This window comes from Taudactylus pleione, unplaced genomic scaffold (assembly GCF_031769625.1).
Source record: "Taudactylus pleione unplaced genomic scaffold, aTauple2 ptg002601l, whole genome shotgun sequence".
Lineage (NCBI taxonomy): Eukaryota > Metazoa > Chordata > Amphibia > Anura > Myobatrachidae > Taudactylus > Taudactylus pleione.
Window position 1 is genome coordinate 42,203 of NW_028286979.1, and position 25,732 is coordinate 67,934.

Sequence of the window (25,732 nt, forward strand, 5' to 3'; positions counted from 1 at the left end):
AGAAATCTGACATGGTCACACATTTATCCCTCATTCCTGCTTATTGGGTATATACTATCTCAGTTACCTCATTTGTTTATATAAAAGCGGAGACCTGCTACTGTCAGCTATTCTGTGTGTGTTAACATTTTAAACCTATAATTCATATTGTTATAACAAAATATATATATATAATCAGTTCAGCCTACACATATCTCCGCAGTTAATCACACCTGCAGAGACATAAAACACTAATATCTATATTCTGTTTAATACATCATATAACATACTTTTAATGAAGATATAAAACAAAATGGCTGCTGCATCAGACACACACTTGCCTACATTTAGAGAAAAGGCAACTCGCACAACAAATATATATTCTCATTTTTATATATGCCTTAAACTGCAGTGTGGGAAAGGTAACCTAAGCATTGCATATATTATATATATATATGAGTTGCTGAATGAATATGTACATGCACATATTCCTGTTTGGTCACAGTACAATGTCTTACACAGCTAGTCTGTGTGCTAGTTCTCTGTGCTCCTTGTCTTGCATTTGCCCTCAGTGCTCAGCTGGATAATTTGTTGCTGCCTCCTCCATTCATAGTGACACTGCCAGTCTCAGTTCCGGTAACCTAACCGCCACCTGCGCTGTTACAGAGCCTCCTCCACCAGCATTCCCAGCCAGCACTGGTACTAGGTTCCCATACCTCAGCGTCGCCAAAGTGTTGTTTGAATACCGGTGGGGTTACGCTTTTCTTGTTTTGGGTTTCTGTCCTGCGCATCACCCAATTAGGCAGAGACATTCATGAACAAGTACCCACTTTGTCCAGCCTCGTTCCAATATCAGGAAACTGCTCGCAAGGACTTCCCTGCATCCAGTCCGGGTCCACTTCCCTCAGGATGTAGTCAGGGTCCTGGCGGTGCCCATCCTGGTGGTCACAATACCGGCTCCAGAATCCCCTATGTTATTAGAGTTAGGCACTATCAGGAGGGTTAGGCTGCAAGAGAAGGTTAGGGTTAGGCTGCGGGATTGGTGGGTTAGGGTTAAATACCATTATGCATCAGTTTTAACCGTCAGGATTCTTCTGCCGGTATTGTAACTGTTGGGAAGGTCACCGCCAGGATATCATACACAACCCCATGTTACATGTAGTTTTATCCATCTGTTAATTTTATATGAAAATTCAAAACTGTAGGGTCTGCTCTCTGATGGTCTGTTCTTGTTTAAAATGTTATTTCAGTCCTTCCCGGAACAAGATGTGCCCATAATTATTCCAAACTCCTTCTAGTGATGTCACCCCCTTCACCATTTCTAGCAATAATATTACACCAAACCCCCTCCAGTGATGTCACCCACATCTCCATTACTAGTTTTTTCAAATATGTCCAAATGTAAATTTAATATTTCTCCCTACCAGGTCCCCAATACCTCCATACTGGTTATTCCCGATTGTTGCCTGGATGTTATCTTTAATTCCTCGCAGTCGTTCACTCCGCACAGTCTCAATATATCTCATGTTTCCCACCTGTGTGACTTCTCTGATGTTTAATGAGATTTGATTTCTGTGTAAAACATTTCCCACACTCAGGGCATGGAATAAGATTCTCACCTGTGTGACTTTTCTCATGTGTTTTAAGATATGATTTGGTTGTAAAATATTTTCCACACTCAGGACATGGAAATGGTTTCTTACCTGTGTGACTTCTCTCATGTATTTCAAGACATGATTTCTGACTAAAACATTTTCCACACTCAGAACATGGAAATGGTTTCACACCTGTGTGACTTCTCTGATGTATAACAAGATTTGATTTCCGTGTAAAACATTTCCCACACTCAGAGCATGGATTTGATTTCTTACTTGTGTGATTTCTCTCATGTTCAACAAGATATGATTTTTGTGTAAAACATTTCCCACACTCAGAACATGAAAATGGTTTCACACCTGTGTGACTTCTCTGATGTATAACAAGATCTAATTTCCGTGTAAAACATTTCCCACACTCAGAACATGAAAATGGTTTCTCACCTGTGTGAATTCTCTGATGTGTAACAAGTTGTGATATATATGTAAAACATTTCCCACACTCAGGGCATGGAATAAGATTCTCACCTGTGTGACTTTTCTCATGTGTTTTAAGATATGATTTGGTTGTAAAATATTTTCCACACTCAGGACATGGAAATGGTTTCTTACCTGTGTGACTTCTCTCATGTATTTCAAGACATGATTTCTGACTAAAACATTTTCCACACTCAGAACATGGAAATGGTTTCTCACCTGTGTGACTTCTACCATGTGCTCTAAGATATGATTTGGATGTAAAACATTTCCCACACTCAGGACATGGAAACGGTTTCTCACCTGTGTGACTTCTCTCATGAGTTTCAAGATATGATTTCTGTCTAAAACATTTTCCACACTCAGAACATGGAAATGGTTTCTCACCTGTGTGACTTCTCTGATGCACTATAAGAGCTGATTTCTGTGTAAAACATTTTCCACACTCAGAACATGGAAATGGTCTCTGACCTGTGTGACTTCTCTGATGCACTATAAGAGCTGATTTATATCTAAAACATTTTCCACACTCAGGACATGGAAATAGTTTCTCACCTGTGTGACTTCTCTGATGCACTATAAGCTTTGATTTCTGTGTAAAACATTTCCCACACTCAGAACATGGAAATGGCCTGTCACCTGGCATAGCTGGCTGATGGGTAATAAGCTGTGTGTTCTGTTGAAAACATTTGGTATCTACAGAAGAGGGAAATATTTTATCTATTGTACAAGGTGTAACAGACAAACCAATATCAGAGTTATCAGAACATTCCCTGTGATCAGAAGGATCAGGTGATCTATCTGAACTGTGAGGTACTGAGCGTATAATTGGGGTAATTAGAGAATCTCGGGTGATATCATCATCTATTTCACAAATCGGAGTTATAACGAGATGATCCTCTGAGACATTCCAGCTGCTACATCCATCTGCTGGGAATAAATTACATATATGGAAATATAAATGTTTGCCCACAACAAGATTCATTATTATACAATACAGACTGTGGTGAATGTCCCCAAATTGCCATTAAATGGGCAGATTTTGGGAGTAATATATAAATCATTACCTGACACCAAAATATACTATCAATAAATCTAAATATAAACTCATGTGCCAGAAACTGAGACAGCTACTTCCATTGCCAGTACATGACACCCCACAAGAAATTGTATCTTTCTCAATTGATTTACTATACTTAGGCAGATATCTGTGTAATCTGTTATCATACAACATGCAGTGACGATGGCAGCATATTACGATATAAGTGACAATAAACGAAGCTTGATACTAAGTGTTTTCATGCAGTCACACAGGTGGCAGAGGCTCTTTCAGCAGAACAATGCATCACCACACAGGACCACCGCCACCAGATTATTGCTGGAGTAGCTGTCCTATGAGTTTGGCATCATGAGTTGGTCTCTCATTTGCCAGATTTAAACTAAAAACCAGTGCTGATAGAGACAGGTGTAACATGCTGCTGCCTCCAGGCTTGCAGGGAAGAGGTGTAATATACATGAGATGTAGTGTAAGATAAGGTGTAAGTACCAGTGCTGATAGAGACAGGTGTAACATGCTGCCCCCAGGCTTGCAGGGAAGAGGTGTAATATACATGAGATGTAGTGTAAGATAAGGTGTAAGTACCAGTGCTGATAGAGACAGGTGTAACATGCTGCCCCCAGGCTTGCAGGGAAGAGGTGTAATATACATGAGATGTAGTGTAAGATAAGGTGTAAGTACCAGTGCTGATAGAGACAGGTGTAACATGCTGCTGCCTCCAGGCTTGCAGGGAAGAGGTGTAATATACATGAGATGTAGTGTAAGATAAGGTGTAAGTACCAGTGCTGATAGAGACAGGTGTAACATGCTGCCTCCAGGCTTGCAGGGAAGAGGTGTAATATACATGAGATGTAGTGTAAGATAAGGTGTAAGTACCAGTGCTGATAGAGACAGGTGTAACATGCTGCCCCCAGGCTTGCAGGGAAGAGGTGTAATATACATGAGATGTAGTGTAAGATAAGGTGTAAGTACCAGTGCTGATAGAGACAGGTGTAACATGCTGCTGCCTCCAGGCTTGCAGGGAAGAGGTGTAATATACATGAGATGTAGTGTAAGATAAGGTGTAAGCACCAGTGCTGATAGAGACAGGTGTAACATGCTGCTGCCTCCAGGCTTGCAGGGAAGAGGTGTAATATACATGAGATGTAGTGTAATATAAGGTGTAAGTACCAGTGCTGATAGAGACAGGTGTAACATGCTGCTGCCTCCAGGCTTGCAGGGAAGAGGTGTAATATACATGAGATGTAGTGTAATATAAGGTGTAAGTACCAGTGCTGATAGAGACAGGTGTAACATGCTGCTGCCTCCAGGCTTGCAGGGAAGAGGTGTAATATACATGAGATGTAGTGTAAGATAAGGTGTAAGTACCAGTGCTGATAGAGACAGGTGTAACATGCTGCTGCCTCCAGGCTTGCAGGGAAGAGGTGTAATATACATGAGATGTAGTGTAATATAAGGTGTAAGTACCAGTGCTGATAGAGACAGGTGTAACATGCTGCTGCCCCCAGGCTTGCAGGGAAGAGGTGTAATATACATGAGATGTAGTGTAATATAAGGTGTAAGTACCAGTGCTGATAGAGACAGGTGTAACATGCTGCCCCCAGGCTTGCAGGGAAGAGGTGTAATATACATGAGATGTAGTGTAAGATAAGGTGTAAGTACCAGTGCTGATAGAGACAGGTGTAACATGCTGCTGCCCCCAGGCTTGCAGGGAAGAGGTATAATATACATGAGATGTAGTGTAAGATAAGATGTAAGTACCAGTGCTGATAGAGACAGGTGTAACATGCTGCCCCCAGGCTTGCAGGGAAGAGGTGTAATATACATGAGATGTAGTGTAAGATAAGGTGTAAGTACCAGTGCTGATAGAGACAGGTGTAACATGCTGCCCCCAGGCTTGCAGGGAAGAGGTGTAATATACATGAGATGTAGTGTAAGATAAGGTGTAAGTACCAGTGCTGATAGAGACAGGTGTAACATGCTGCCCCCAGGCTTGCAGGGAAGAGGTGTAATATACATGAGATGTAGTGTAAGATAAGATGTAAGTACCAGTGCTGATAGAGACAGGTGTAACATGCTGCCCCCAGGCTTGCAGGGAAGAGGTGTAATATACATGAGATGTAGTGTAATATAAGGTGTAAGTACCAGTGCTGATAGAGACAGGTGTAACATGCTGCCTCCAGGCTTGCAGGGAAGAGGTGTAATATACATGAGATGTAGTGTAAGATAAGGTGTAAGTACCAGTGCTGATAGAGACAGGTGTAACATGCTGCTGCCTCCAGGCTTGCAGGGAAGAGGTGTAATATACATGAGATGTAGTGTAAGATAAGGTGTAAGTACCAGTGCTGATAGAGACAGGTGTAACATGCTGCTGCCTCCAGGCTTGCAGGGAAGAGGTGTAATATACATGAGATGTAGTGTAAGATAAGGTGTAAGTACCAGTGCTGATAGAGACAGGTGTAACATGCTGCTGCCTCCAGGCTTGCAGGGAAGAGGTGTAATATACATGAGATGTAGTGTAAGATAAGGTGTAAGTACCAGTGCTGATAGAGACAGGTGCAACATGCTGCTGCCTCCAGGCTTGCAGGGAAGAGGTGTAATATACATGAGATGTAGTGTAATATAAGGTGTAAGTACCAGTGCTGATAGAGACAGGTGTAACATGCTGCCCCCAGGCTTGCAGGGAAGAGGTGTAATATACATGAGATGTAGTGTAAGATAAGATGTAAGTACCAGTGCTGATAGAGACAGGTGTAACATGCTGCCCCCAGGCTTGCAGGGAAGAGGTGTAATATACATGAGATGTAGTGTAAGATAAGGTGTAAGTACCAGTGCTGATAGAGACAGGTGTAACATGCTGCCTCCAGGCTTGCAGGGAAGAGGTGTAATATACATGAGATGTAGTGTAAGATAAGGTGTTAGTACCAGTGCTGATAGAGACAGGTGTAACATGCTGCTGCCCCCAGGCTTGCAGGGAAGAGGTGTAATATACATGAGACGTAGTGTAAGATAAGGTGTAAGTACCAGTGCTGATAGAGACAGGTGTAACATGCTGCCCCCAGGCTTGCAGGGAAGAGGTGTAATATACATGAGATGTAGTGTAATATAAGGTGTAAGTACCAGTGCTGATAGAGACAGGTGTAACATGCTGCCCCCAGGCTTGCAGGGAAGAGGTGTAATATACATGAGATGTAGTGTAATATAAGGTGTAAGTACCAGTGCTGATAGAGACAGGTGTAACATGCTGCCCCCAGGCTTGCAGGGAAGAGGTGTAATATACATGAGATGTAGTGTAAGATAAGGTGTAAGTACCAGTGCTGATAGAGACAGGTGTAACATGCTGCCCCCAGGCTTGCAGGGAAGAGGTGTAATATACATGAGATGTAGTGTAAGATAAGATGTAAGTACCAGTGCTGATAGAGACAGGTGTAACATGCTGCCCCCAGGCTTGCAGGGAAGAGGTGTAATATACATGAGATGTAGTGTAAGATAAGGTGTAAGTACCAGTGCTGATAGAGACAGGTGTAACATGCTGCCTCCAGGCTTGCAGGGAAGAGGTGTAATATACATGAGATGTAGTGTAAGATAAGGTGTAAGTACCAGTGCTGATAGAGACAGGTGTAACATGCTGCCCCCAGGCTTGCAGGGAAGAGGTGTAATATACATGAGATGTAGTGTAATATAAGGTGTAAGTACCAGTGCTGATAGAGACAGGTGTAACATGCTGCCCCCAGGCTTGCAGGGAAGAGGTGTAATATACATGAGATGTAGTGTAAGATAAGGTGTAAGTACCAGTGCTGATAGAGACAGGTGTAACATGCTGCCTCCAGGCTTGCAGGGAAGAGGTGTAATATACATGAGATGTAGTGTAAGATAAGGTGTAAGTACCAGTGCTGATAGAGACAGGTGTAACATGCTGCCCCCAGGCTTGCAGGGAAGAGGTGTAATATACATGAGATGTAGTGTAAGATAAGGTGTAAGTACCAGTGCTGATAGAGACAGGTGTAACATGCTGCCTCCAGGCTTGCAGGGAAGAGGTGTAATATACATGAGATGTAGTGTAAGATAAGGTGTAAGTACCAGTGCTGATAGAGACAGGTGTAACATGCTGCTGCCCCCAGGCTTGCAGGGAAGAGGTGTAATATACATGAGATGTAGTGTAAGATAAGGTGTAAGTACCAGTGCTGATAGAGACAGGTGTAACATGCTGCCCCCAGGCTTGCAGGGAAGAGGTGTAATATACATGAGATGTAGTGTAATATAAGGTGTAAGTACCAGTGCTGATATAGACAGGTGTAACATGCTGCCCCCAGGCTTGCAGGGAAGAGGTGTAATATACATGAGATGTAGTGTAAGATAAGGTGTAAGTACCAGTGCTGATAGAGACAGGTGTAACATGCTGCCCCCAGGCTTGCAGGGAAGAGGTGTAATATACATGAGATGTAGTGTAAGATAAGATGTAAGTACCAGTGCTGATAGAGACAGGTGTAACATGCTGCCTCCAGGCTTGCAGGGAAGAGGTGTAATATACATGAGATGTAGTGTAAGATAAGATGTAAGTACCAGTGCTGATAGAGACAGGTGTAACATGCTGCCTCCAGGCTTGCAGGGAAGAGGTGTAATATACATGAGATGTAGTGTAAGATAAGGTGTAAGTACCAGTGCTGATAGAGACAGGTGTAACATGCTGCCCCCAGGCTTGCAGGGAAGAGGTGTAATATACATGAGATGTAGTGTAAGATAAGGTGTAAGCACCAGTGCTGATAGAGACAGGTGTAACATGCTGCCCCCAGGCTTGCAGGGAAGAGGTGTAATATACATGAGATGTAGTGTAAGATAAGGTGTAAGTACCAGTGCTGATAGAGACAGGTGTAACATGCTGCTGCCTCCAGGCTTGCAGGGAAGAGGTGTAATATACATGAGATGTAGTGTAAGATAAGGTGTAAGTACCAGTGCTGATAGAGACAGGTGTAACATGCTGCCCCCAGGCTTGCAGGGAAGAGGTGTAATATACATGAGATGTAGTGTAAGATAAGGTGTAAGTACCAGTACTGATAGAGACAGGTGTAACATGCTGCCCCCAGGCTTGCAGGGAAGAGGTGTAATATACATGAGATGTAGTGTAAGATAAGATGTAAGTACCAGTGCTGATAGAGACAGGTGTAACATGCTGCCTCCAGGCTTGCAGGGAAGAGGTGTAATATACATGAGATGTAGTGTAAGATAAGGTGTAAGTACCAGTGCTGATAGAGACAGGTGTAACATGCTGCCTCCAGGCTTGCAGGGAAGAGGTGTAATATACATGAGATGTAGTGTAATATAAGGTGTAAGTACCAGTGCTGATAGAGACAGGTGTAACATGCTGCTGCCCCCAGGCTTGCAGGGAAGAGGTGTAATATACATGAGATGTAGTGTAAGATAAGGTGTAAGTACCAGTGCTGATAGAGACAGGTGTAACATGCTGCCCCCAGGCTTGCAGGGAAGAGGTGTAATATACATGAGATGTAGTGTAATATAAGGTGTAAGTACCAGTGCTGATATAGACAGGTGTAACATGCTGCCCCCAGGCTTGCAGGGAAGAGGTGTAATATACATGAGATGTAGTGTAAGATAAGGTGTAAGTACCAGTGCTGATAGAGACAGGTGTAACATGCTGCCCCCAGGCTTGCAGGGAAGAGGTGTAATATACATGAGATGTAGTGTAAGATAAGATGTAAGTACCAGTGCTGATAGAGACAGGTGTAACATGCTGCCTCCAGGCTTGCAGGGAAGAGGTGTAATATACATGAGATGTAGTGTAAGATAAGGTGTAAGTACCAGTGCTGATAGAGACAGGTGTAACATGCTGCTGCCCCCAGGCTTGCAGGGAAGAGGTGTAATATACATGAGATGTAGTGTAAGATAAGGTGTAAGTACCAGTGCTGATAGAGACAGGTGTAACATGCTGCTGCCTCCAGGCTTGCAGGGAAGAGGTGTAATATACATGAGATGTAGTGTAAGATAAGGTGTAAGTACCAGTGCTGATAGAGACAGGTGTAACATGCTGCCCCCAGGCTTGCAGGGAAGAGGTGTAATATACATGAGATGTAGTGTAATATAAGGTGTAAGTACCAGTGCTGATAGAGACAGGTGTAACATGCTGCCTCCAGGCTTGCAGGGAAGAGGTGTAATATACATGAGATGTAGTGTAAGATAAGGTGTAAGTACCAGTGCTGATAGAGACAGGTGTAACATGCTGCCCCCAGGCTTGCAGGGAAGAGGTGTAATATACATGAGATGTAGTGTAATATAAGGTGTAAGTACCAGTGCTGATAGAGACAGGTGTAACATGCTGCCCCCAGGCTTGCAGGGAAGAGGTGTAATATACATGAGATGTAGTGTAAGATAAGATGTAAGTACCAGTGCTGATAGAGACAGGTGTAACATGCTGCCCCCAGGCTTGCAGGGAAGAGGTGTAATATACATGAGATGTAGTGTAAGATAAGATGTAAGTACCAGTGCTGATAGAGACAGGTGTAACATGCTGCTGCCCCCAGGCTTGCAGGGAAGAGGTGTAATATACATGAGATGTAGTGTAATATAAGGTGTAAGTACCAGTGCTGATAGAGACAGGTGTAACATGCTGCCCCCAGGCTTGCAGGGAAGAGGTGTAATATACATGAGATGTAGTGTAATATAAGGTGTAAGTACCAGTGCTGATAGAGACAGGTGTAACATGCTGCTGCCCCCAGGCTTGCAGGGAAGAGGTGTAATATACATGAGATGTAGTGTAATATAAGGTGTAAGTACCAGTGCTGATAGAGACAGGTGTAACATGCTGCCCCCAGGCTTGCAGGGAAGAGGTGTAATATACATGAGATGTAGTGTAAGATAAGGTGTAAGTACCAGTGCTGATAGAGACAGGTGTAACATGGTGCCTCCAGGCTTGCAGGGAAGAGGTGTAATATACATGAGATGTAGTGTAAGATAAGGTGTAAGTACCAGTGCTGATAGAGACAGGTGTAACATGCTGCTGCCCCCAGGCTTGCAGGGAAGAGGTGTAATATACATGAGATGTAGTGTAAGATAAGATGTAAGTACCAGTGCTGATAGAGACAGGTGTAACATGCTGCCCCCAGGCTTGCAGGGAAGAGGTGTAATATACATGAGATGTAGTGTAAGATAAGGTGTAAGTACCAGTGCTGATAGAGACAGGTGTAACATGCTGCCCCCAGGCTTGCAGGGAAGAGGTGTAATATACATGAGATGTAGTGTAAGATAAGGTGTAAGTACCAGTGCTGATAGAGACAGGTGTAACATGCTGCTGCCTCCAGGCTTGCAGGGAAGAGGTGTAATATACATGAGATGTAGTGTAAGATAAGGTGTAAGTACCAGTGCTGATAGAGACAGGTGTAACATGCTGCCCCCAGGCTTGCAGGGAAGAGGTGTAATATACATGAGATGTAGTGTAATATAAGATGTAAGTACCAGTGCTGATAGAGACAGGTGTAACATGCTGCCTCCAGGCTTGCAGGGAAGAGGTGTAATATACATGAGATGTAGTGTAATATAAGGTGTAAGTACCAGTGCTGATAGAGACAGGTGTAACATGCTGCCCCCAGGCTTGCAGGGAAGAGGTGTAATATACATGAGATGTAGTGTAATATAAGGTGTAAGTACCAGTGCTGATAGAGACAGGTGTAACATGCTGCTGCCTCCAGGCTTGCAGGGAAGAGGTGTAATATACATGAGATGTAGTGTAAGATAAGGTGTAAGTACCAGTGCTGATAGAGACAGGTGTAACATGCTGCTGCCTCCAGGCTTGCAGGGAAGAGGTGTAATATACATGAGATGTAGTGTAAGATAAGGTGTAAGTACCAGTGCTGATAGAGACAGGTGTAACATGCTGCCTCCAGGCTTGCAGGGAAGAGGTGTAATATACATGAGATGTAGTGTAAGATAAGGTGTAAGTACCAGTGCTGATAGAGACAGGTGTAACATGCTGCTACCTCCAGGCTTGCAGGGAAGAGGTGTAATATACATGAGATGTAGTGTAAGATAAGATGTAAGTACCAGTGCTGATAGAGACAGGTGTAACATGCTGCCCCCAGGCTTGCAGGGAAGAGGTGTAATATACATGAGATGTAGTGTAAGATAAGGTGTAAGTACCAGTGCTGATAGAGACAGGTGTAACATGCTGCCCCCAGGCTTGCAGGGAAGAGGTGTAATATACATGAGATGTAGTGTAAGATAAGGTGTAAGTACCAGTGCTGATAGAGACAGGTGTAACATGCTGCCCCCAGGCTTGCAGGGAAGAGGTGTAATATACATGAGATGTAGTGTAATATAAGGTGTAAGTACCAGTGCTGATAGAGACAGGTGTAACATGCTGCCTCCAGGCTTGCAGGGAAGAGGTGTAATATACATGAGATGTAGTGTAAGATAAGATGTAAGTACCAGTGCTGATAGAGACAGGTGTAACATGCTGCCTCCAGGCTTGCAGGGAAGAGGTGTAATATACATGAGATGTAGTGTAAGATAAGATGTAAGTACCAGTGCTGATAGAGACAGGTGTAACATGCTGCCTCCAGGCTTGCAGGGAAGAGGTGTAATATACATGAGATGTAGTGTAAGATAAGATGTAAGTACCAGTGCTGATAGAGACAGGTGTAACATGCTGCCCCCAGGCTTGCAGGGAAGAGGTGTAATATACATGAGATGTAGTGTAATATAAGGTGTAAGTACCAGTGCTGATAGAGACAGGTGTAACATGCTGCCCCCAGGCTTGCAGGGAAGAGGTGTAATATACATGAGATGTAGTGTAATATAAGGTGTAAGTACCAGTGCTGATAGAGACAGGTGTAACATGCTGCCTCCAGGCTTGCAGGGAAGAGGTGTAATATACATGAGATGTAGTGTAAGATAAGGTGTAAGTACCAGTGCTGATAGAGACAGGTGTAACATGCTGCCTCCAGGCTTGCAGGGAAGAGGTGTAATATACATGAGATGTAGTGTAAGATAAGATGTAAGTACCAGTGCTGATAGAGACAGGTGTAACATGCTGCCCCCAGGTTTGCAGGGAAGAGGTGTAATATACATGATATGTAGTGTAATATAAGGTGTAAGTACCAGTGCTGATAGAGACAGGTGTAACATGCTGCCCCCAGGCTTGCAGGGAAGAGGTGTAATATACATGAGATGTAGTGTAAGATAAGGTGTAAGTACCAGTGCTGATAGAGACAGGTGTAACATGGTGCCTCCAGGCTTGCAGGGAAGAGGTGTAATATACATGAGATGTAGTGTAATATAAGGTGTAAGTACCAGTGCTGATAGAGACAGGTGTAACATGCTGCTGCCTCCAGGCTTGCAGGGAAGAGGTGTAATATACATGATATGTAGTGTAATATAAGGTGTAAGTACCAGTGCTGATAGAGACAGGTGTAACATGCTGCCTCCAGGCTTGCAGGGAAGAGGTGTAATATACATGAGATGTAGTGTAAGATAAGGTGTAAGTACCAGTGCTGATAGAGACAGGTGTAACATGCTGCCTCCAGGCTTGCAGGGAAGAGGTGTAATATACATGAGATGTAGTGTAAGATAAGGTGTAAGTACCAGTGCTGATAGAGACAGGTGTAACATGCTGCCCCCAGGCTTGCAGGGAAGAGGTGTAATATACATGAGATGTAGTGTAAGATAAGGTGTAAGTACCAGTGCTGATAGAGACAGGTGTAACATGCTGCTGCCTCCAGGCTTGCAGGGAAGAGGTGTAATATACATGAGATGTAGTGTAAGATAAGGTGTAAGTACCAGTGCTGATAGAGACAGGTGTAACATGCTGCCTCCAGGCTTGCAGGGAAGAGGTGTAATATACATGAGATGTAGTGTAAGATAAGATGTAAGCACCAGTGCTGATAGAGACAGGTGTAACATGCTGCTGCCCCCAGGCTTGCAGGGAAGAGGTGTAATATACATGAGATGTAGTGTAAGATAAGGTGTAAGTACCAGTGCTGATAGAGACAGGTGTAACATGCTGCCCCCAGGCTTGCAGGGAAGAGGTGTAATATACATGAGATGTAGTGTAAGATAAGGTGTAAGTACCAGTGCTGATAGAGACAGGTGTAACATGCTGCCCCCAGGCTTGCAGGGAAGAGGTGTAATATACATGAGATGTAGTGTAAGATAAGGTGTAAGTACCAGTGCTGATAGAGACAGGTGTAACATGCTGCCTCCAGGCTTGCAGGGAAGAGGTGTAATATACATGAGATGTAGTGTAAGATAAGGTGTAAGTACCAGTGCTGATAGAGACAGGTGTAACATGCTGCCCCCAGGCTTGCAGGGAAGAGGTGTAATATACATGAGATGTAGTGTAATATAAGGTGTAAGTACCAGTGCTGATAGAGACAGGTGTAACATGCTGCCCCCAGGCTTGCAGGGAAGAGGTGTAATATACATGAGATGTAGTGTAAGATAAGATGTAAGTACCAGTGCTGATAGAGACAGGTGTAACATGCTGCCCCCAGGCTTGCAGGGAAGAGGTGTAATATACATGAGATGTAGTGTAAGATAAGGTGTAAGTACCAGTGCTGATAGAGACAGGTGTAACATGCTGCCTCCAGGCTTGCAGGGAAGAGGTGTAATATACATGAGATGTAGTGTAAGATAAGATGTAAGTACCAGTGCTGATAGAGACAGGTGTAACATGCTGCCTCCAGGCTTGCAGGGAAGAGGTGTAATATACATGAGATGTAGTGTAATATAAGGTGTAAGTACCAGTGCTGATAGAGACAGGTGTAACATGCTGCCCCCAGGCTTGCAGGGAAGAGGTGTAATATACATGAGATGTAGTGTAAGATAAGGTGTAAGTACCAGTGCTGATAGAGACAGGTGTAACATGCTGCCCCCAGGCTTGCAGGGAAGAGGTGTAATATACATGAGATGTAGTGTAAGATAAGGTGTAAGTACCAGTGCTGATAGAGACAGGTGTAACATGCTGCCCCCAGGCTTGCAGGGAAGAGGTGTAATATACATGAGATGTAGTGTAAGATAAGGTGTAAGTACCAGTGCTGATAGAGACAGGTGTAACATGCTGCCTCCAGGCTTGCAGGGAAGAGGTGTAATATACATGAGATGTAGTGTAATATAAGATGTAAGTACCAGTGCTGATAGAGACAGGTGTAACATGCTGCCCCCAGGCTTGCAGGGAAGAGGTGTAATATACATGAGATGTAGTGTAAGATAAGATGTAAGTACCAGTGCTGATAGAGACAGGTGTAACATGCTGCCCCCAGGCTTGCAGGGAAGAGGTGTAATATACATGAGATGTAGTGTAAGATAAGATGTAAGTACCAGTGCTGATAGAGACAGGTGTAACATGCTGCTGCCTCCAGGCTTGCAGGGAAGAGGTGTAATATACATGAGATGTAGTGTAAGATAAGGTGTAAGCACCAGTGCTGATAGAGACAGGTGTAACATGCTGCTGCCTCCAGGCTTGCAGGGAAGAGGTGTAATATACATGAGATGTAGTGTAAGATAAGGTGTAAGTACCAGTGCTGATAGAGACAGGTGTAACATGCTGCCCCCAGGCTTGCAGGGAAGAGGTGTAATATACATGAGATGTAGTGTAATATAAGGTGTAAGTACCAGTGCTGATAGAGACAGGTGTAACATGCTGCCCCCAGGCTTGCAGGGAAGAGGTGTAATATACATGAGATGTAGTGTAAGATAAGGTGTAAGTACCAGTGCTGATAGAGACAGGTGTAACATGCTGCCCCCAGGCTTGCAGGGAAGAGGTGTAATATACATGAGATGTAGTGTAATATAAGATGTAAGTACCAGTGCTGATAGAGACAGGTGTAACATGCTGCTGCCTCCAGGCTTGCAGGGAAGAGGTGTAATATACATGAGATGTAGTGTAAGATAAGATGTAAGTACCAGTGCTGATAGAGACAGGTGTAACATGCTGCCTCCAGGCTTGCAGGGAAGAGGTGTAATATACATGAGATGTAGTGTAAGATAAGGTGTAAGTACCAGTGCTGATAGAGACAGGTGTAACATGCTGCCTCCAGGCTTGCAGGGAAGAGGTGTAATATACATGAGATGTAGTGTAATATAAGGTGTAAGTACCAGTGCTGATAGAGACAGGTGTAACATGCTGCTGCCCCCAGGCTTGCAGGGAAGAGGTGTAATATACATGAGATGTAGTGTAATATAAGGTGTAAGTACCAGTGCTGATAGAGACAGGTGTAACATGCTGCCTCTAGGCTTGCAGGGAAGAGGTGTAATATACATGAGATGTAGTGTAATATAAGGTGTAAGTACCAGTGCTGATAGAGACAGGTGTAACATGCTGCTGCCCCCAGGCTTGCAGGGAAGAGGTGTAATATACATGAGATGTAGTGTAAGATAAGATGTAAGTACCAGTGCTGATAGAGACAGGTGTAACATGCTGCTGCCCCCAGGCTTGCAGGGAAGAGGTGTAATATACATGAGATGTAGTGTAAGATAAGGTGTAAGTACCAGTGCTGATAGAGACAGGTGTAACATGCTGCCCCCAGGCTTGCAGGGAAGAGGTGTAATATACATGAGATGTAGTGTAATATAAGGTGTAAGTACCAGTGCTGATAGAGACAGGTGTAACATGTTGCCTCCAGGCTTGCAGGGAAGAGGTGTAATATACATGAGATGTAGTGTAAGATAAGATGTAAGTACCAGTGCTGATAGAGACAGGTGTAACATGCTGCTGCCTCCAGGCTTGCAGGGAAGAGGTGTAATATACATGAGATGTAGTGTAAGATAAGGTGTAAGTACCAGTGCTGATAGAGACAGGTGTAACATGCTGCTGCCCCCAGGCTTGCAGGGAAGAGGTGTAATATACATGAGATGTAGTGTAAGATAAGGTGTAAGTACCAGTGCTGATAGAGACAGGTGTAACATGCTGCCCCCAGGCTTGCAGGGAAGAGGTGTAATATACATGAGATGTAGTGTAAGATAAGGTGTAAGTACCAGTGCTGATAGAGACAGGTGTAACATGCCGCCTCCAGGCTTGCAGGGAAGAGGTGTAATATACATGAGATGTAGTGTAATATAAGGTGTAAGTACCAGTGCTGATAGAGACAGGTGTAACATGCTGCCCCCAGGCTTGCAGGGAAGAGGTGTAATATACATGAGATGTAGTGTAATATAAGGTGTAAGTACCAGTGCTGATAGAGACAGGTGTAACATGCTGCCCCCAGGCTTGCAGGGAAGAGGTGTAATATACATGAGATGTAGTGTAAGATAAGGTGTAAGTACCAGTGCTGATAGAGACAGGTGTAACATGCTGCCTCCAGGCTTGCAGGGAAGAGGTGTAATATACATGAGATGTAGTGTAAGATAAGGTGTAAGTACCAGTGCTGATAGAGACAGGTGTAACATGCTGCCCCCAGGCTTGCAGGGAAGAGGTGTAATATACATGAGATGTAGTGTAATATAAGATGTAAGTACCAGTGCTGATAGAGACAGGTGTAACATGCTGCCCCCAGGCTTGCAGGGAAGAGGTGTAATATACATGAGATGTAGTGTAAGATAAGGTGTAAGTACCAGTGCTGATAGAGACAGGTGTAACATGCTGCCCCCAGGCTTGCAGGGAAGAGGTGTAATATACATGAGATGTAGTGTAAGATAAGATGTAAGCACCAGTGCTGATAGAGACAGGTGTAACATGCTGCCTCCAGGCTTGCAGGGAAGAGGTGTAATATACATGAGATGTAGTGTAAGATAAGGTGTAAGTACCAGTGCTGATAGAGACAGGTGTAACATGCTGCCCCCAGGCTTGCAGGGAAGAGGTGTAATATACATGAGATGTAGTGTAAGATAAGGTGTAAGTACCAGGGCTGATAGAGACAGGTGTAACATGCTGCCCCCAGGCTTGCAGGGAAGAGGTGTAATATACATGAGATGTAGTGTAAGATAAGGTGTAAGCACCAGTGCTGATAGAGACAGGTGTAACATGCTGCTGCCTCCAGGCTTGCAGGGAAGAGGTGTAATATACATGAGATGTAGTGTAAGATAAGATGTAAGTACCAGTGCTGATAGAGACAGGTGTAACATGCTGCCCCCAGGCTTGCAGGGAAGAGGTGTAATATACATGAGATGTAGTGTAATATAAGGTGTAAGTACCAGTGCTGATAGAGACAGGTGTAACATGCTGCCCCCAGGCTTGCAGGGAAGAGGTGTAATATACATGAGATGTAGTGTAAGATAAGGTGTAAGTACCAGTGCTGATAGAGACAGGTGTAACATGCTGCCCCCAGGCTTGCAGGGAAGAGGTGTAATATACATGAGATGTAGTGTAAGATAAGGTGTAAGTACCAGTGCTGATAGAGACAGGTGTAACATGCTGCCCCCAGGCTTGCAGGGAAGAGGTGTAATATACATGAGATGTAGTGTAAGATAAGGTGTAAGTACCAGTGCTGATAGAGACAGGTGTAACATGCTGCCCCCAGGCTTGCAGGGAAGAGGTGTAATATACATGAGATGTAGTGTAATATAAGGTGTAAGTACCAGTGCTGATAGAGACAGGTGTAACATGCTGCCCCCAGGCTTGCAGGGAAGAGGTGTAATATACATGAGATGTAGTGTAAGATAAGGTGTAAGTACCAGTGCTGATAGAGACAGGTGTAACATGCTGCCCCCAGGCTTGCAGGGAAGAGGTGTAATATACATGAGATGTAGTGTAAGATAAGGTGTAAGTACCAGTGCTGATAGAGACAGGTGTAACATGCTGCTGCCTCCAGGCTTGCAGGGAAGAGGTGTAATATACATGAGATGTAGTGTAATATAAGGTGTAAGTACCAGTGCTGATAGAGACAGGTGTAACATGCTGCCTCCAGGCTTGCAGGGAAGAGGTGTAATATACATGAGATGTAGTGTAAGATAAGGTGTAAGTACCAGTGCTGATAGAGACAGGTGTAACATGCTGCCCCCAGGCTTGCAGGGAAGAGGTGTAATATACATGAGATGTAGTGTAAGATAAGGTGTAAGTACCAGTGCTGATAGAGACAGGTGTAACATGCTGCTGCCTCCAGGCTTGCAGGGAAGAGGTGTAATATACATGAGATGTAGTGTAAGATAAGATGTAAGTACCAGTGCTGATAGAGACAGGTGTAACATGCTGCCTCCAGGCTTGCAGGGAAGAGGTGTAATATACATGAGATGTAGTGTAATATAAGGTGTAAGTACCAGTGCTGATAGAGACAGGTGTAACATGCTGCCCCCAGGCTTGCAGGGAAGAGGTGTAATATACATGAGATGTAGTGTAAGATAAGGTGTAAGTACCAGTGCTGATAGAGACAGGTGTAACATGCTGCCCCCAGGCTTGCAGGGAAGAGGTTCAATATCCATGACAGGAAAAAGGAAGACAATGTCTAGATAGACACCAGATGTTAAACTGTCAATAGGTTGACAGGGACAAAAGGTAAACATAAAAATGGTTGTCTTTTTTTTTTAGGGTTAGGCATTTACCGGAAGGTTGGGATTAGGCACCAGGAGGGAAGGTTGGGATTAGGCACCAGGAGGGACGTTTGGGATTAGGCACCAGGAGGGAAGGTTGGGATTTGGCACCAGGAGGGAAGGTTGGGATTAGGCACCAGGAGGGAAGGTTGGGATTAGGCACCAAGGGGAGGGTGAGGGTGACAATTAGAGTCAGAAGGAAAAAAAAATATTATAGGAACCCGTACTTAACCAGATAATCCTGCATTTGCCGCTGCCCTGGGTTTGGTGCTGTGGGGGTTGGGGGTAATTTCCTGCGGCTGCTAATGACAGAGAAGAGTGGTGGGTGGGCGGGCGGCCAGAAGGGGGTACAATCATCTGGCCAACTATAGTGTGTGTGGGGAGGTGAGGATGAACCCTCTGCTACTTACTTAAAGATATGTACCCTTACCCCCTCCCTACCCCCAGCACTGGCTGCCCCTAGCCCACTCCTTGCCCCCCAGCACAGTCTTAACTGCTTCCTGCCCTCATCCTCTCATAATATATGATGGGTCCCATAAACAGTGTAGTAGGACCCCAATTTCTAAAAGTGAGGGGTCTCTGAGACCCATAATATTTTTAGTTCAGCGTGATCACTGCCACTTGGATAGCAAATGTAACGGACGGTCCCTAGAATGGAACCTTCAGAACTGATCGGCCTCAGGGGACATAAATTATCCCAACAGAAGCATGTACAGATGGATCGAAACCGGCCTCTTCCGCAGGACCAAGCAAATCAAAGCCCGGATGATAACAATGTTTTCCAAAGGCAGAAAGACCTTCTTCAGGGAGGTGTGGAACAGCATGCCCAGGAATATCACCCTCCTCTGTGACAGGACAAGAACGGTCTCTTTGAAGTTATTAATCCAACAGTGAAATATTAACACCCGATGTGTCAGGCGAACATGAGACTGAATTATGTCCAAGGAAGAAGCCTTATTGACCTCCCTTATATTAATTTTTGGGAATCAGGATGTGAAAAGATGTCTTGTCAGAACTCCTGGCTGGTACTGCAAAATTTATTCTGATACATAAAATAGGAGCCTAACAGGGACAGACTGAGATGTCTCCTGACTCCCCCCACTAGACAGAAACATTTCCCTCATAAGTTTGTACTGACAGAGGACAGAACATTGTTTTAGTGACTGAGCAGGGAGAATATGTCACTCTTTTCTGTAATAAGTGTTTATTACTCACCTGTGCTGATATCTGTAGGGATTTCCTCCTCCTTACACAGCTCATCACCCCTCACATACGTCTCTTCTCCTTCTATATCTTCTGCCTTCATATCAGTCACATACGTCTCTTCTTCTCCCTCTATATCTTCTGCCTTTATATCAGTCACATACGTCTCTTCTTCTCCTTCTATCTCTTCTGCCTTTATATCAGTCACATACGTCTCTTCTTCTCCCTCTACATCTTCTGCCTTTATATCAGTCACATACGTCTCTTCTTTTCCTTCCGTATCTTCTGCCTTCATATCAGTAACATAAGTCTCTTCTTCTCCCTTTATGTCTTCTGCCTTATCAGCCAGATCTTTACCCTAAATAACCCATAAAATATTACCATTGGATCTAAATGAAATAACACAGTCTAAAATCAATAAATAAGACACACAGCTGTTCTACATATCATATAGTGACAGACACTTTGGTATATTGGTGAGACCCTAAATTTCCATCTACCTGATGCTCCTGTGGGATCCTGTGATTCTCTTCTGTACAATCCTGTGAATAAAGAGGACGGGGACATCTCTCTGGTGTATTTCTGTTACTGGGTCCATCTGTAGGAGACACACAGTGACTGAGTACATTGTATATATGTGATTATCAGATGATGTATGTATATAGGGCCCCCCATACCTGCTCTACCCTGTACAATAAATGACAGTCTCCTCTTACCTAGTGATGGGAGGGGCCGGTGATTCTCCATCATCACGTCCTTGTACAGACCCCTGTGTTCCTCTATATACTCCCCCTCCTGCATGGAGACATAGACAGTGACATCCTGACACCTTATAGGAACCTGACACACACAATGATAGTCATCACCCAGACACATCCCTGGTGTTATTGTATCATTTCCCCTTCCCAGCAGTCACCTCTCCAGACATCACCCAGATACATCCCCTGGTGTCACTGTATAATGTCCCATTCCCAGCAGTCACCCCTCCAGTCATCACCCAGACACATCCCCTGGTGTTACTGTATAATGTCCTATTCCCAGCAGTCACCTCTCCAGCCAGCAGCTGAATGATCTTGTTGGTGAGTTCCAAGACCTGTTTTTTGAGTCTCTCATGTATCAGTGAGTGAGGTGGAGGCACCGTGATGGAGCTCTGTGTCCTGCTCAGTCCTCTTGACACACGGGGATGGATGCGGTTTGTCTCACAATCACCGGGTGTCTTCTTCACTACTGTATAATCCTATGTATTGGGGGAGACACCAAATATCACTGCATACACTCCCAGATCTCTCATCTTGCCCCTGTATTATTATTAAAGATATACGTAATGTTACTGTTCCACGACCAGATCCTCTCACCTCCCCAGTCATGTCCCTGTATTATTACTATAGATATAAGTGATGTCACTGTGACACATCCAGATCCCCTCATCTCCCCAGTCATGTCCCTGTATTATTACTAAAGATATCAGTGATGTCACTGTGACACTCCCAGATCCTCTCACCTCCCCAGTCATGTCCCTGTATTATTACTATAGATATAAGTGATGTCACTGTGACACTCCCAGATCCCCTCTCACCTCCCCAGTCATGTCCCTGTATTATTACTATAGATATAAATGATGTCACTGTGACATCCCCAGATCCCCTCACCTCCCCAGTCATGTCCCTGTATTATTACTATAGATATAAATGATGTCACTGTGACATCCCCAGATCCACTCAACTCCACAGTCAGCAGGTTTACTGTATTGACTGAGATTGATTTGATCCAATGACATTAATGTATAACACTGACCATGACAATGTCATTGGACCAAATCAATGTTAGTCAATATAGTAGTAAACTTATTGCCTCCACCTCACATAAAGACACAGGCTGTACATCAGGCTGTAACTGTGAACAAGATAGAGGCAAAACACACGTCAGCAGCAACCCCACTTCTGGGTCCGGAAGCGATCACGTCACCTGCGTCCAATTCATACCAGGGGAATACCCTGTCCCCTCCTGGACACATCTCCACTATTGCTTCACTATAGAGAAAATCTGCACCGGGGGTAAGTGGCACTGATGCCCTACACTGCCTAGCGCATCAGGGTAGCAGGTCACTAACATCTTGTGCTGTCGTCTCCTATTAATCTCTCTCTCCCCAGAGCATGGTCCCCCAGTCTGTCATTCAGCGTTACATGCCCAGCACATCACTGAAAGGCAGGAGTGGGGTGACCTATATAGCGTTGGATGTAACCTCTATTCTTTATCTTATGCTCTTTTCTGTGCCTTATTACAGCCATCCCACTATATGTGATCACCTATACTGAATGCTGACTGTACACTCAGTCTGGGAGTAAATACATGTCTGATACTTCATTGCCATAGACAATATCAGACTGTATAGATCACATCAATAAGCTGCAAGCTATTATACTATTACAGTGACTGGTCCGAGTGTAAGTGTTATAGACATCTATATAATGGTGATCTAAGAATATATTAAGGACACTTTACAAAGCTGTCTAGGAGGAGAGATTATATTCCTATGAATGCAATATTATTACTTAATGCACAATATATGTGTATTATACATTGCACAGCCTAACAATGTGCAATGTTCATATATTAACCTGCTCAATGAAAACCTGCTCCCTGCAGAGCGTAACAAGCTCAGATGTATATTAGATGCCTCTATAATGTCTGATTAGCAATTTGCTCACTGCAGAGCTGAATAATGATTAATACATGTATAATATCCGGCTCGCTGGACAGCTTACCTAAATCTGATGCCTGTATAATAACCGGCTCACTGGGCAGCTTACCTAAATCTGATGCCTGTATAATAACCAGCTCGCTGGACAGCTTACCTACATCTGATGTCTGTATAGTAACCCGCTCGCTGGACATCTTACCTAAATCTGATGCCTGTATAGTAACAGACTCGCTGGACAGCTTACCTAAATCTGATGCCTGTATAGTAACCGGCTCGCTGGACATCTTACCTAAATCTGATGCCTGTATAATAACCGGCTCGCTGGACAGCTTACCTAAATCTGATGCCTGTATAGTAACCGGCCCGCTGGACATCTTACCTAAATCTGATGCCTGTATAATAACCGGCTCACAGGACAGGTTACCTAAATCCGATGCCTGTATAGTAACCGGCTCGCTGGACAGCTTACCTTAATCTGATGCCTGTATAGTACCTGGCTCGCTGGACAGCTTACCTTAATCTGATGCCTGTATAGTAACCCGCTCGCTGGACATCTTACCTAAATCTGATGCCTGTATAGTAACCGGCTCGCTGGACAGCTTACCTAAATCTGATGCCTGTATAATAACCGGCTCGCTGGGCAGCTTACCTAAATCTGATGCCTGTATAGTAACCGGCCCGCTGGACATCTTACCTAAATCTGATGCCTGTATAATAACCGGCTCACAGGACAGGTTACCTAAATCCGATGCCTGTATAGTAACCGGCTCGCTGGACAGCTTACCTTAATCTGATGCCTGTATAGTACCTGGCTCGCTGGACAGCTTACCTTAATCTGATGCCTGTATAGTAACCCGCTCGCTGGACATCTTACCTAAATCTGATGCCTGTATAGTAACCGGCTCGCTGGACAGCTTACCTAAATCTGATGCCTGTATAATAACCGGCTCGCTGGGCAGCTTACCTAAATCTGATGCCTGTATAGTAACCGGCCCGCTGGGCAGCTTACCTACATCTGATGCCTGTATAATAACCCGCTCGCTGGGCAGCTTACCTAAATCTGATGCCTGTATATTAACCGGCTCGCTGGACATCTTACCTAAATCTGATGCCTGTATAGTAACCGGCTCGCTGGGCAGCTTACCTAAATCTGATGCCTGTATAATAACCGGCTCACAGGACAGCTTACCTAAATCTGATGCCTATATAGTAACCGGCCCGCTGGACATCTTACCTAAATCTGATGCCTGTATAATAACCGGCTCACAGGACAGCTTACCTAAATCTGATGCCTGTATAGTAACCGGCTCGCTGGACATCTTACCTAAATCTGATGCATGTATAGTAACCGGCTCGCTGGACAGCTTACCTAAATCTGATGCCTGTATATTAACCGGCTCGCTGGACAGCTTACCTAAATCTGATGTCTGTATAGTAACCGGCTCGCTGGACATCTTACCTAAATCTGATGCCTGTATAGTAACCGGCTCGCTGGGCAGCTTACCTAAATCGGATGCCTGTATATTAACCGGCTCGCTGGACAGCTTACCTAAATCTGATGCCTGTATAATAACCGGCTCACAGGACAGCTTACCTAAATCTGATGCCTGTATAGTAACCGGCTCGCTGGACATCTTACCTAAATCTGATGCATGTATAGTAACCGGCTCGCTGGACAGCTTACCTAAATCTGATGCCTGTATATTAACCGGCTCGCTGGACAGCTTACCTAAATCTGATGTCTGTATAGTAACCGGCTCGCTGGACATCTTACCTAAATCTGATGCCTGTATATTAACCGGCTCGCTGGACAGCTTACCTAAATCGGATGCCTGTATATTAACCGGCTCGCTGGACAGCTTACCTAAATCTGATGCCTGTATAGGAACCGCTCCCGGCTGAGATAAGTAGTATGTGAGGACTGTTACTCATTGCAGAGCTGATCAAGGTTTGATGTGTGAATAGGAAACGCCTCACGGTGGAGCTGAATAACACTTGCACAGTAACCTATACATTATAGAGCTGTATATATTACATACAGAATCCTAAGAAGACGGCGGCATTATCTAATGACACCGAATCCGGCTGATTGGCTAAAATCTATGGATTAGACATTTCTACGTATTACTGTATATAGTTTTTTATATTTTTGCATTCGTTATTGAATAATTAAGGTCAACAGGTGATACATTCCATTACACACAGGTCCCCAATCTTTTTGCTCATTATTTTTCTTTTATAAAAAATAAAGTTAGTTATAAGTCTGATAAATACTAAATATACTTCTATAGACTGTAACGTCTGAGTGGTCTCAACTTATAGGAGGCCCCAATCAGAGTCTCTATTTCTCCGTTATCTGTATTACCAGTCAGACATGTAACACTGAGTGACCAGTATGTCTCCCCTTTCCCTCCAGCCATAGAGCCCTGGTCAGTGTCAGAGGTTCCTGTGACCCAGCTCCATAAGGCTCCTCTGAAGCCGGAACACAACCAGACACCACAGGCTACTCCCTCTGTATAATTATAACAGGACACCACAGGCTGCTCCCCCTGTACAATAACAGGACACCACAGGCCGCTCCCCCTGTATAATAAAAATATTAGGACACCACAGGCTGCGCCCCCTGTAAAGTAGGCACCACAGGCTGCTCCCTCTGTATAGTAGGCACCACAGGCTGCTCCCCCTGTATAGTAGGCACCACAGGCTGCTCCCCCTGTATAGTAGGCACCACAGGCTGCTCCCCCTGTATAGTAGGCACCACAGGCTGCTCCCCCTGTATATTAGGACACTACAAACTACTCCCCCTGTATAGTAGGACACCACAGGCTGCTCCCCCTGTATAGTAGGCACCACAGGGTGCTCCCCCTGTATAGTAGGCACCACAGGTTGCTCCCCCTGTATAGTAGGCACCACAGGGTGCTCCCCCGGCACAGTAGGCACCACAGGGTGCTCCCCCGTAAAGTAGGACACCACAATCTGCTCCCCTTTATAGTAAGACACCACAGGCTGCTTCCCTGTATAGTAGGACACCACAGGCTGCTCCCCCTGTATAGTAGGACACCACAGGCTGCTCCCCCTGTATAGTAGGACACCACAGGCTGCTCCCCCTGTATAGTAAGACACCACAGGCTGCTCCCCCTGTATAGTAAGCACATTACCTGCGGATGCCGGACACAGTGATGTCTCCTCTCTGCGTTTTGCCGCCCGAACAACCTCCCGGAATGTACAGTAATACTTCCTGCCTGTGGAACG

General features: G+C 44.6%; 1 protein-coding gene across 1 annotated transcript; it reads right to left on the minus strand.

Moving 5' to 3' along the window:
• Positions 1-1,400: 1,400 nt before the first annotated feature.
• LOC148431239 (uncharacterized) lies at positions 1,401-25,732 on the minus strand. Its single transcript, XM_088466169.1, has 6 exons — positions 25,639-25,732; positions 20,828-21,016; positions 20,496-20,574; positions 20,280-20,377; positions 19,792-20,137; positions 1,401-2,981 (listed from the first exon to the last, which is right to left on the minus strand). Exons 3-6 carry the CDS (start codon positions 20,527-20,529, stop codon positions 1,492-1,494), a joined length of 1,968 nt encoding a protein of 655 aa, XP_088322295.1. The 5' UTR covers positions 20,530-20,574; positions 20,828-21,016; positions 25,639-25,732; the 3' UTR covers positions 1,401-1,491.

Bases quoted from the DNA above. Each gene is read 5' to 3' on its own strand.
- LOC148431239 (XM_088466169.1), bottom strand. From the start codon at position 20,529: ATGATGGAGAATCACCGGCCCCTCCCATCACTAG. The intron at 20,138-20,279 runs GTAGATGGAAAT...TGGGTTATTTAG, and splicing joins GGATCCCACAGGAGCATCAG to GGTAAAGATCTGGCTGATAA. The intron at 2,982-19,791 runs GTGAGTAATAAA...ATTTATTCCCAG, and splicing joins CCCTACAGATATCAGCACAG to CAGATGGATGTAGCAGCTGG.